The sequence below is a fragment of the Natator depressus genome, chromosome 2, assembly GCF_965152275.1.
Source record: "Natator depressus isolate rNatDep1 chromosome 2, rNatDep2.hap1, whole genome shotgun sequence".
Lineage (NCBI taxonomy): Eukaryota > Metazoa > Chordata > Testudines > Cheloniidae > Natator > Natator depressus.
In genome coordinates, this window is record NC_134235.1 from 38,665,399 (window position 1) to 38,679,012 (window position 13,614).

Consider the following 13,614-nt stretch of genomic DNA (forward strand, 5'->3'; position numbering starts at 1 on the left):
AGCCTCACCAATTTGCCTAGGTGACTACAGACCCAGACCCTTGGATCTTAAGAACAATGAACAACCCTCCCAACACTTGCACCCCCCCTTTCCAGGGAAATGTTGGATAAAAATCCTCACCAATTTGCATAGGTGACCACAGACCCAAACCCTTGGATCTGAGAACAATGAAAAAGCATTCAGTTTTCTTACAAAAAGACTTTTTAATAGGAAAAGAAGTAAATAGAAATTTAAAAAAATCCCCCCTATAAACTCAGGATGGTAGATACCTTACAGGGTAATTAGATTCAAAACATAGAGAACCCCTCTAGGCAAAAACCTTAAGTTACAAAAAAGATACACAGACAGAAATAGTTATTCTATTCAGCACAATTCTTTTCTCAGCCATTTAAAGAAATCATAAATCTAACACATACCTAGCTAGATAACTTACTAAAAGTTCTAAGGCTTCATTCCTGGTCTATCTCCGGCAAAGACAAAATATAGACAGACGCACATACACTTTGTTTCTCTCCCTCCTCCCAGCTTTTGAAAGTATCTTGTCTCCTCATTGGTCATTTTGGTCAGGTGCCAGCGAGGTTACCTTTAGCTTCTTAACCCTTTACAGGTGAGAGGATTTTTCCTCTGGCCAGGAGGGATTTTAAAGGGGTTTACCCTTCCCTTTATATTTATGACATGTGCAATTTCCTACCACATCCAAGTGCCATTTTGAAAAGTTCACCACGCGGCCCCACTGGCATCACGTTGCATGCGAGGTCATGCTGGTGGGAGCAGAGCAGTATGCTCTTCAAAATGGCATCCCCTATTCAATGCTGGACAAAACCAAAACAATCAGTTTTGTCTGAGTACCGGATGGGGGTGAAACCCTAGAAAAGCAGGACTGCTGGATTTAATACCGGACCAGTGGCCTATTTTGCATGGATTAAACTATAAACCAGAGGACCCAGGAGGGTGGAGTTCTGGGGATGGTGTGTGGAATTGGAGTTCGGCATTGGTCTTGGGGACTAGGAAAGCTGGACCATGGGATCCTAGATAGATAGTCCATGCCTAGAGTGAGCCTAGAGGCCGAACAAAGAGACAGTACCTGGAGCTCAGGAGAACATACATCCAGGGCTGGAATCTAGGCAAAGCAGTCTGGTGAGTGTCCAATAAGTGAAAGCGCAACCAGCTCTGTGACATCCTTATATTTTTAATAGGGTTTATTCAGTTTGCAGGAGACACATGAGGAGAAGTTCTCTTTCCTACAACAAATTAACAGGGCTGGGCTGGTGATGAGACTTTATTTGTCACAGCTTTGAGCAGGTGACTTTGTGGTAAGAAGAGACACAAGTTGGTCTCATGTCCCAAAGTGAGGCTTGGGAGAGTGGGCATATGATATCAGGTAATGGCAATTAAATACATGGGACTGGGCCTTTCCAGTGCATGGAGTTATAAAGCACCTTAACTGGTATGTCCAACTCACTAATTAATGGAGAGTTACATTGGGGATTTCCTGCTTGGGAATAGTCTGCAGTCCTGAGGTTCCTGTGGGGCTTCAAACAATACAGCTAAGCAATACCAGAAATTAAGTGTTGAGTTAACTGATGGTTAACTACTTAAACTATACTTAAAAAAAAGATGAAGTTAGAATAAAGCTGAAGCCAGAAGTCTTCACCATGCTACTTTGGTAAGAGTTTGATTGGTGCTTCTAGAGGTGACACCAGCAATAACTCATTTATGGTCACTAGGATAGCCATAAAGCACTGCATGAGAACATACAAGAACTGAAAACTTAGAACTTATTCTAAAGTTATTTACAAACTGAAGAAAGGTTCCAAATTATGTACAAAATAAAATTCAGCTAGACTTGCTTTAAAATATTTTGTAAAGACTTCTGTTTACATATGTAAAATTCTCCAAAAAATTAATTCATCCAAGAAATACAAAATATTAATTGTTTAGGATGGAAAACTGTTCAAAAACTTGAGGTAGATTCTAATGGCTTATTTATTAATTAAAATATATGATTTTTCCTTTCTCAGTGATCACCATAGTAATTCAATACTGGATATTTTTCAGTGACTAGTTAGAGATCGCCCAAAAATAATATTTAATGTTCCTTATTCCACCATGCATACCATATCTATTTTAAACTGCCCAAGTGTTAGAGAAATTTTTGTTCTGTAGTTGTTTATAATGCTTTAATTTTGCCTTAATTATTTTGTTTTACTTTGGTGGCCAATATTCATTGTTGGGTGAATGAATGAAGGTTCAGAAACAATTTAAAGTGTCTACACTTCAAAAGAAATGTAATTCAAAATACATTTGTTTAAAATCCCACTTACTAGTACGTATGAAGGGAAGCCAGGCACCACTGTTTACAATAGTAGGAGCAGAAGAAATCTCTGAAGCCTTCCAACTGACCCTTCATATGAGTCATAGCCCTTCAGTGGGGCCAGTATTTCACCCTAGATCTTTTTTGAGCCAGAATATGAGATGAACATTGCAGATCCTCAATATGGCAAGAATGTTGCTAAAAATTCCTTTTACTCACAAACTTGAGATCTGGATAAAGCCTTATTTTTTCTTCTTTCAGATGATTTATAACTCAGTTACTTGAACTATTAGTGGACTTGAAAATTAATGCAAAAGATGGTAACACTTATACTCAACTGATTTAACAACTTCTTGTGTTTATAAATGCCACTTTTAGGATAGAAAGTCTTCTTCCTTACATTCATCTCATCAAATGGGGTCTGCTCTGAGTCCTCTCCCTCGAAACTGTTCTGTTCAATGCCGTATCCTCTATTATACCACATGCTAATATGTCTTCCTTTAGGGCATCCCACCACTACTTCTTGGGTTAGCCTCTGTGTTTTTCCTTCAATCCTGATCTGTTGGCTTCTCTTACCCATGTAGTTGTCAGGACTGCACTTTACATGAACAAATATCTGAGCCTATACTCCCTTACTCTTTTATGTATGGGTTTTATTTTGAGCATGTCTCTAATATACACATTCCTCATGTAATCGGTCTTGCTTACACCACTAATCCATCTCAACATTCTCGTTTCTGTGGAAGAGATCATTCGCTCATGTTTTTTCTTTGTTGCCCAACACCCAGCGCCACCCATTAAAACTAGATGGACACCGCTTTATAGACTTTTCTTTTTATTCTTACTGGTACTTTCCGCTTACCTCTCTCCATCAGAGCCAGGTATTTATTATCCTACCTCTAATTTTTCCTCCACTTCGTCAGATTTTGGAACCCAGATATTGAAACTTTGTATTTTTGGTATTGTTTGCTCACCTAGTTTCAAAGATAATTCTTCAGTGTGCACATTACTGAAATTACATACCCCTCCATTTATCAAGATCCTCTTCTAAGACTCTCTTTTTCCTCACTGCATAGAATGATATTATCTGCAAATAGCATGCACCAAGATGCTTCCTTTTGTATGTTCCTCTTGAGGTATCCAGGATGAGTATAAACAAGAAATGGCTTAGTGCTGATTCCTGAGGCACTCCCACCTTTACTGATAGTACGTCTGTTTCACAACCATAAGTTCTGACTGTTGACTTTGCACCTACATACATGGCTTGAACAAGCCACACAAAAAGTTCTGGTAACATTTTCTCCCTCATGCTCCACCAGATGAATTCTCTTGGAACTCAGCCAAAGTCCTTTTTGAGATCCATGAATGCCATGTGAATATTTTTCCTTTTCTCTATGTATTTTTCCACTAGCTTCATAAGTGCAAAAATTGTCAACCTTCCTGGCATGAAGTCATACTGATTTGTGCTAATATTTACCTCACTTAGTCTTTTATCAATGACTCTCTCATACAGTTTCATCATATGATTAATCAGCTTAATACTTCTCTAATTTGTGCAGTTGCCATTGCCACTTATTCCCTTGCATATCAGCACCAAGATACTTTCCCTCCACTTATTTGGTGTCCTTTCCCATCTCATGATTAAACTGAACAGAAATGTTGGCAAATGGATGACTTCTATTCCAAGCTTTTTCAATGTCTCAATAGGGATCTATCTGGGCCTAAAGCCTTATTATTTTTCATCTCTTTTATAGCATTGGCCACTTCATCAGGTATCAGAGTAACAGCCGTGTTAGTCTGTATTCGTAAAAAGAAAAAAGAAAAGGAGTACTTGTGGCACCTTAGAGACTAACCAGTTTATTTGAGCATGAGCTTTCGTGAGCTACAGCTCACTTCATCGGATGCATAGCATATTGTGGAAACTGCAGAAGACATTATATACACACAGAGACCATGAAACAAAACTTCCTCCCACCCCACTGTCCTGCTCGTAACAGCTTATCTAAAGTGATCATTAAGGAGGGCCATTTCCAGCACAAATCCAGGTTCTCTCACCCTTCCCCCCCCCCCCACAGACACACATACAAACTCACTCTCCTGCTGGTAATAGCCCATCCCTCTTTGAAACCTCTCTTTATAATGCGCATGACCCACCTTGATTATCATGCGCATTATAAAGAGAGGTTTCAAAGAGGGATGGGCTATTACCAGCAGGAGAGTGAGTTTGTATGTGTGTCTGTGGGGGGGGGGGGGAAGGGTGAGAAAACCTGGATTTGTGCTGGAAATGGCCCTCCTTGATGATCACTTTAGATAAGCTGTTACGAGCAGGACAGTGGGGTGGGAGGAAGTTTTGTTTCATGGTCTCTGTGTGTATATAATGTCTTCTGCAGTTTCCACAATATGCTATGCATCCGATGAAGTGAGCTGTAGCTCACGAAAGCTCATGCTCAAATAAACTGGTTAGTCTCTAAGGTGCCACAAGTACTCCTTTTCTTTTTTCTTTTCATCAGGTATGATAGGCTCCACTACACCAAAGTTCATCATTTTGAAGTTGCACTGCTCTCTTGGATACCTTTTCCATCGATCCTTTATGCCATATCATGAGTCAACACCATACCAGTTTCATTGTTGGTGAACCTTACTTCCTCTATAGATCTGGTAATTCTGACCAATGATTTTGCTAGCCTATACATTCTTTTCCCCCTTTCTTTGTTCTAAGTCTTGTGTAAAGTTGCTTGAAGACTTCTGCTTTTACAACTATTGCTGGACCTTTTCTTCACATCCTTGTATTCCTTCAGGTTTCATTTGCTCCTAACTCCTTTTAAACTTTATCTTTTATCATTTGTACTTCTTCACTCCACCACCATGTTTGTTTTGAATAAAGGCTTTCCAGTGTTGAAAAGTAGCATTTATATTTATTATTATTCATCTAAAGTTACAGTAGAGAGACAGAATCCTTGAGAAACAACAATCCAGGAAAGCACTTTATAAAAACTTAGGCTTTTCCCTTGTGAAGGAGTAAAAGATATTAAACATCAAAGAAGTCATTTACAATTAGAGACTCTGAATAGGTGTTCCATGGAACACTATATTTAATTCCAGTCACTTCAAATATTAAATAGACATACTGTATTCTCTTCCAAGTTTAAACCATAGGGAACTAAGTGTTGTAAGGCCATACAGCCAGGCATGTCTGCTTTTATTCAGATTTTCAGGTTTTGATGCAGTTTCACTTGCGACTGTTCTGAGAACATTAAATTGCTGTGTTTGGAATGGTGAAGAGTTTGGCCACAGGTTGGTCCAACTTTTCAACCATGTGCACAGATTATAATTAGTTTTACGTAAGAATTGTTTACTGCAGCTGGGATGACAAGACTTTATGATGGAAAAGACAGAGGTAGACATAGCAATATAAAGAGACTCAGTAAGTTATGTTGTACAGTGCAAATACAGAAGATACATTTTGAAGGTTCTTTAATTTGAGCAATGTCCCTCAGACAGACTGACCCAAAATCAAATGAGATTGTGAGCACAGGAGGGCAAGGGGAGGTATAAGTCTCAGTCCGTCCCACAACATGAGGGGTCATGGTAGTCGGTATAGTTGGATCTGGTACATCACAGGCTTAACGGTGAGTGGGTCCTTACGGGATGATGGGTGCAGTCAAAAATGAGTCCTGCCCGAAGCCCTCAGTCCGTGCTGGCAAATGCCAGTTCTTCAGCTTACTAGCTGGTACCAGAGTTGGTACTGTTGGATCCTTGCTTCTGTGTGCTTTACCCTCATAGTCGGAATGCTAACGTGTGCCTAAGTCTTTAGGACCCGAGTGTGAGGACTCTCACAATTTGGAAGGATATGGAGAAGGATCTTGTCTCTTGGGAGGAGATCTGGAAGGGGATCTGTTCCTGTGTCTGTGAGAGTGTCCCTTACTCTCATGAGATCACTGAGACAACAGGACTTGGTAATATTATCCAAGTTACATTAATTCTGAATTATAGTGCCATGCTTAATATGCTCTTTTGAAGGTGACTACTCCTACAGCTTACAGTTATCTCAGAGGAATCCTCTTGTCAGAGCTCTGGAAACAAAAAGATTTGAGTGGGAGTTGTTTCTGTTGTATGTTGACATTTGGAGGTCAATTAGCCTTCCTGACAAAGTTGCAATATTCCTAGATGACAGGATGATTGTCCTATTTTTTCTTTTAAAGAAGTAAAAAAACATGTGAATAAGCAGATGGGAGTCAGAATAACTACATAGTCTTGTAAGAAATTGGACTTTGCTTAGATCTTCTTTACGAAAGAATGAACAGTTCCAAAATAGCTTTCAGGAAGAGTAAGGTTACATGCATATGATTTCACAGAGAAGGTAACATGTTTTAAGAATGACATGTCATCACTGGAGTCCTGTTCAAATATAGATCGTCATTTAGAGTCTCCCTAATAAAAGACTATAAAAATTACTTACCTCTGCATGGAGAAAACAAAGAAGGTGACTTAAAAGTTTTGAAAATATTTTTTTATTAGTCTGTTTAAGGGGGGAGTTTTGGCATGGGAGAAAGCAACAGCTCCACTAGAGAATCAAAAATATCAAGATTGTGAGAACTTCTGTTTGGCATTATTCCCAGAGCACAAAGCCACACACAAATACATCCCTTACAGTAGGATTTATCCCAACCAAGGGGATTCATCTCTCTTTCTCGGACTGCTCCTTCCTTTCTGAGTCTGAGAAAATTTAAGTATGGTCTAATTTCATAAAAGGTTTAAAGGGCACTACCAACTTAAAAAAATCACATTTCTGTTTAAATATATTTACTTTTTGTTGTTAATGTAACAAATAAGATTATTTTACCTGAAATAAATTAGGGGAAACATTTATTTCTCTATTCTTGTTTACTTTGTGCATTTGACAGTACTTACAGTACCATTACAGAGAGTTTCATTGTTTAAAAAATTCACTGAAATCTGTTTCCGCTGTTGTGCATGTGGAGGAGGAGGAGACTCAGGTTGTTACAGAACAAAAGAGGAGGGAAAAAATCAATAAAAAATATAGGAAAATGTAGTTGTAAAACCACAAAAATTGGCAGACACTGAGGAGCAAATGTAGTGCTTGAAAATACTTCTTACTCTATTTTCCATAATCTGTGCTTTATAATTTTTTGGTAAATTTCATTAGTAAGCTTTGTGTGCAAAAAAGGCGACAAATATTATGTACAAAATTCTCCTATGAAAACCTTTTAACGAATTCTCCATTTTCTCTGATCACTTTAATGCAAATGCTCAAAAAAAGCAAAACCTCTCTAAAAAAAATAATAGTTTCAAGATTATAGTAATGAATTAAATGCACATGGAAACTTCTAGAAAGTTTAAATTTTTGCTATAGTTGTACAGCTCATGGATCATGGTTAAAGAAGGCAAATTTGTCTGTGGCACTTAGCTCACATATTTTGGATATGAAATCTTTTAGTAAGAAGACTGATTTATATCAAAATGTTGGCAATATAAAACAATGATCATACAACAGAATTATACATTGAAATAACAACAGGAAAACTTTCCAAATTTCTCATACTGTACCTTCTTCAAGAATGGATCTTAGCATAATAAAGGGGATTTCTTGCAGCGGTTCCATGTATTTGTGTCCAGCACTCATAATCTTTATCTGGGGCAAGCAAAGAACAAGTGTACCAGGCATACCAGCCTGTCCATGGTACCAACTTCGGACAGTTCCAGGAATGTCACCAGACACAATTGTACTTGGGGAAGGCAGGCTGTCATTTGGAACAAACACGCAACAGGATTGCACTTCAAGCTGGAAAAACAAAAACAAATCCAAGACAGGATTCTCAGAAATAGATCTCAGCATTCTCCCAACATATTTATTCATTTATAATACAGAATCAAACACTATATCACAGAATCACAGATATCACAGGTGATTAAAAACCTGTCTAAATTCTTAAACAGAATTAAAAGAAAGGACAACAGAAAATGGCAGATGCTTACAATATATTTCATAAATTACATATATAGAAATAACACCTGAAAAGGTGCCATTTTGGTCTATAAATTTGATCAAAAGGGTGCAGCCACATAAGCTGAACATATATCTGCCTGTCCACATCTGTTTTCAGGAAACATAATGGAGTTAAAAAATGTGCCGGCAGAAAAGGTGACAAAATCCTCCTCCTTTTGCAGTTCATTAGCTTTTGTTATCACTAGCTAAGGCTCTAGAGCGGACTAGCATTTTATATGCTGTTACTTTCTAAAAAAGATTTATTTCACTGAGGATTCTTCCCTTCCTTTGTAGTTAACAGTGACTAAAGTGCATAAAAAGGTCAAGCTCAATCAGTCAATCTAACATAAATAAAAGACTCAGCCAAATATCGACATGTTCATTAGTACCAAGCTATATATCGTAATGAAAAACATTAACAAAGTTTAGAAACTAACAGGTTTGTCTCCTTTTGTCACCTTTCAGATTAGAACAAGTACATGTGATTTCATATGAAACTTCGGTTTCCACGAGTGCACAGTTACTTAGACTGCTATGAAACAGTTTTGATAATTCTGCCATATCCTTAGAGACTTCTAGCAAGGCTAAGTAAGCCCAAACCAAGGACTGAACTCATCATGACTTCTTAATTCAGAGATAATGTATGCTCAAGACTGTTAGTCTTACTTGGCTCTTGCAAGTAATATTCTGCACCTGGATATCAAATAACCATAACAGCCTGCACACTTGAATGCTTTGTTAAGCAAATACAAACTAAGATTCAATCAGTTTCTTCACAATATTTTGGATGCAAGATGTTATTTGAAGACATGATAAAGTACTTTTGTTTGCTGCTTTGTAACTCATGTAGCAGTGTCCAATAAATGCTTCAAGATACTTTAAATTTATATAATTAATGAAACTATATTTTACAAATGATAATGAAGACCTAGTGTACGATAACCTCCCCTAAAGGCTAACATTCCCCCACAAGAGCAATAATGATGTGTAACGGGATTGGAATCCTTCAATACCATAAATAATTTGCCAGCCTGGTGAACAGAGATAAAGTGACAAGAATTCACTGTCAAAAAATATAAGTAGAATTTTGCAAAAATAAATACATTACATGAAGTGTGTTTCTGTTTCTAGTTTTAGCGTTATTTGAGCTGTAAAATGAAGTTAATTACATCTTTGATAAGTAATTTATTGATCCAAGGTTTAGAATGTACTTTATTTATACGGAACAAGAAACTACTGTGTATTATTACAAATGTAACACATTTTGATTTTCGAAGATTTTTATGGTGACATATAAGAGCATTTTCTGGTCTATTAGCAATAAATGGAAGTTCAGACCACTGTGGGGCAGTGATAAACAGATGACAAAGGCAATGCAGTTATGATCAGAGTAGCTTTTGTTTTATCAATGCACTTACTGAGTAAGCAATTTATAACAAATCACCCAATATATATCTCCATGATGATTAACATCAAATGTTGCCAGAATATACAAGACATGTGGTAATAATAAAGCACAAATTCCACAAACTCAGAGATACAATGTTCTATCAGTTTACTCACCGCAAGGGTCCACAATAGATGTTTAACAAAGTTTACTTTAGAAGTATACAGAACCAGGAAACTCTATGATTTTTATACTTGTATTCAATGCAATTTTGCAGATAAAGTTGCTCAGTTTAATTTGATTTTGTTTTTCCTCTCTTTAATTTGATTTTGCCATATCAAGAACACTGAAGTGTAATCACAACTGTAGCACTCCTCATATTATTTAGAAGGAGCTATCACTCACTTAGACCTCAATTGTACCACCCTTCATGTTCAGTAGTACCTTGAGTTAATGTGAGTTGGCTCATTGATTTCTGCTCCTGGACTAATGGGTGGTAGAATCTGGTACAAAATGTGTCATAATATATTTCTATATAAATTCAAGCCAATTTAAGTGAAAAAGCATGCATAAATAAATAAATGCATCATATAGGAGGTCTTAAATTATATAATTTAAGGTTTTTAAAGGAGGACACAATGGATGAACCTCTAAAAACACATATTTTCCAGTACAAATCAGGCAATTACTACCTGTTTGCACAGGAAATTATCAGTTTATATGGGGAAATGCCCATTAGCGCATTCAACAGTGGGTTCTTAAGAAACATGTTACATTTCTCATTGGGCCAAATTTTGTCCTCATGAAATTCCAGCAAGTTTCAATGGGATTTTCACATGTATCTGAAAGCAGAATCTGTGCATCTCCCCCGCCCAATCTCTCCCCGGAGATTTGGCTTACAGCAAGTTCCGGTAAAGGGAGGGAAGAATACACCCAATATTGATGCATGATATGTTGGATTAAATAATAGTAATATATGTTATAGATCATTTTATTGATATGGAAAGTGCTTTAAATTATATGTAATCAAAATATTTTAAAATTAAAATTACATCAATAGCATATATTAAAGATACCATATAAATCTTTTTTACCTTTTAAAATAACTATTAAATGGTATTTCTAAAATTGTGACTTTAACCTAAAATGTGACTGATTTATGTAACTGAATATAAATCTGTAGCAGTAAATCTTGCATTAATGTAAGGATCTGACAATCCAAGGGAAAGAAAATGAAGTAATCTGCCAGTAAGAAGTCCTCAAGCTGGGGGTCAGATCCTGTTCATGGAAACCATCTGGTTGGGACCCTCCAAGCCACACCAAACACAAATGATCTTTTAAAAAAATATCCTATTCATTAATGTATCGCAGCTGTACTGAGTGTTACTTCACTTTTCCATGGCAACATCCTTTCTGTTTCAAGGATCTTATTTCAGTTTTGGTAGCAACATGTTCTTTTGCCAATACTGAACACATTCATGTGTTAAAGAGAAAGAATTATTACAAATTCTTGAAATGGAATCACCTCCTATTTTGATTTCTATTATGTCAAGGGCTATAACATACACTAATGATAAATAAAGGATGAAAGAACTGTTTTGCCTTCTAATTAAAAAAATTAAGTGAACCATATTGTATTTAAGTTTTTACTAACATATATACATTGAAAGGTGAGAGGATCACCTGGTCTCAGCTATTTAAAAAGGAAAATATTAATTTACTAAAATAAGTGATGGCACAAGAATTGTTAAAGTAGTTTATACTATTTTTAAAATTATACACTGCATAAAAGGGAATGTTGTTCAATAGAGAGAATTGTAAAATATGTACGGTATTAGGGCAAAATCATCCTGGCAGTGGAGTGGTCATTAAAGGCCCAAAATGCAGCAGAGGTGCTGCTGTGGAGGAGAGCGGAGATGATGTGAAAGGGATATCTACAGCCCCTTATGCTTCATAGCGATGCAATTAAAAAGATTCACATCTTCCCTGCTGAGCCCTTGATAGCTAGCTCTGGCCAATCCCACTGCTTGTTATAGGTGATAGAAATTGCCCAATGGGGGAAACCTTGTAAGGATACCTCTAAGCTGTGTGGCCTCTGTCTCCTCAAAGTCCCAGCTCTGCAAATTTATTCCTGCAGTAAAAAGGCTGCTGTGTGTTTGTCTGGTCTTTTTTGTTTTTTGGGCGGGGGGGGGGGGGGGGGAGAAAGACATATATGAGATCCAGAAACTGAAGAAATCTACTGGCCAGAAGTCTCATGTAGAGGGGTGGGATGTGGTCAACAATGAGGCCTGACGTGGCCAAGCTGCACAGGTGCTTGACTCCTACTTCCAAGTTGGGTAGTAGCGTTTTATCCATCTAGCTTCTCCGCTGGCATCCCACACAAGCTCTGCTTATTTGTATGTTGCAAGGGAGACAGAATTTCACACTTAAAGTTTGTTTAAAAACATCTTAAAACATAACTGGTAATATTTGCTTGATTTCCTACTACTTTCTGAACAATGCACAGTTCACTGTGGACTAAATTTAAAATATTTTTATTTGGTCATGAAACTACAGAAATCAAAATTGATAAACTAAATTTGTAGATAAATCTTCCAAAATGGAAACATTTTATAGAAATTCTTGTGAAAACTTTAGGGACTCTCTTTCTGATGTGAGCAGGATCATCCGATCAGTCTCACTGTGTTATAAATAACCAGTCAATTAATAGTCTCTCTCCCTCCCACAGCTACTCTATATTATTGCTAAGTTACATGTTACAGAATCTCTCTGTGTCCTGTACAAGGAATAAGAATATAATTTAACCTCATGATTAGATTTCTATTCTTTCAAAGAATAAAAAATTCAGTGGAAATTATACTCTTTAGAGAAAATATTACTTCAAATAATTGCAGGAAACAGGCTTATTTTTCAAAATATTTTAAAGCACACAGTGAATCTACTGAGCGTTGCAAATAATCATTGTACACTTATTTGGTTGTCATTCACTGTAATTTTGCTCTTTAATTCATTTGGTTTTACTACAGATGCCTCATTATTCCTACTAGAATTCAGCATTAACAACCAATTAAAAATAATTGTTTATGCTGCTTCATGATTTTAGCAACTATTAATACCAGCAACATGTGAAAAGTGAGTACCTCCCCCACAGCCTAGCTGCCAAAAAAAGACTTAAAGGCTGCATATAAAACCCCACAACTAAATAATGAAAACTATTTATAGTTAAGATTATAAGTCTTTTTCACTAAAATACTAATAGTTTACAGCAAGTTCAATGCACAGTATCTTCATGCAAGGGTCTATCATGAGCAAAAAGGGCCAGGGCTAAACCAGTACCAGCCTTGGCTCCAAAATAAACTGTCCATGACTTTGGTTCAACACATTTACTTACTCAAACTTCCACTAAAAAAAATAATCCTTTGATGATTTTATGTTATCAAGTTCTGTTTTATCCAATGACCAACTACAGACTTTTCTGTTGTATAATTGTTTTCATAAAAGATCGAGGAACATGCAAACTGTTTTAGAAAAAAAGGCTAGAATCCAGGGATTTGATTTCAATAATCTGATCACAATGTGACTCTGGGACTTCTTTCCAGAAATTAGGCTTTTTAACATCCACAGAAAATCTAAATATACAGCCTGGTTAATTGAAAGCGTAAATTTATTAGTCAGACTATACTTGAATTGAAAAATAGTGACATTACTCTTAATCTCCAGTATGTTCAGATTGACACAAAGAAAATCAGACTGAGTCTTGAATGGCATATTTAAGACGAATTTAACAAAACAGGCATAGAGACTGGCAATTAAAAGAAAAGCACCTGCAAAGAAATCTACTCACCTTTTATATTTCACCAGGATGGGGAACCCTAAATAATGTCGTCATTGTTAGAAATCTATTCT

The 13,614-nt window shown here is 36.7% G+C and overlaps 1 protein-coding gene across 1 annotated transcript in view; it reads right to left on the bottom strand.

Moving 5' to 3' along the window:
• Window positions 1-13,614, bottom strand: part of VPS13B (vacuolar protein sorting 13 homolog B) — a 913,989-nt gene that overhangs the window by 384,996 nt on the left and 515,379 nt on the right. Inside the window, exon 23 of the mRNA XM_074944046.1 lies at window positions 7,883-8,117. Coding sequence (XP_074800147.1) covers window positions 7,883-8,117 — 235 coding nt within the window. The remainder of the gene's footprint in view (window positions 1-7,882; window positions 8,118-13,614) is intronic.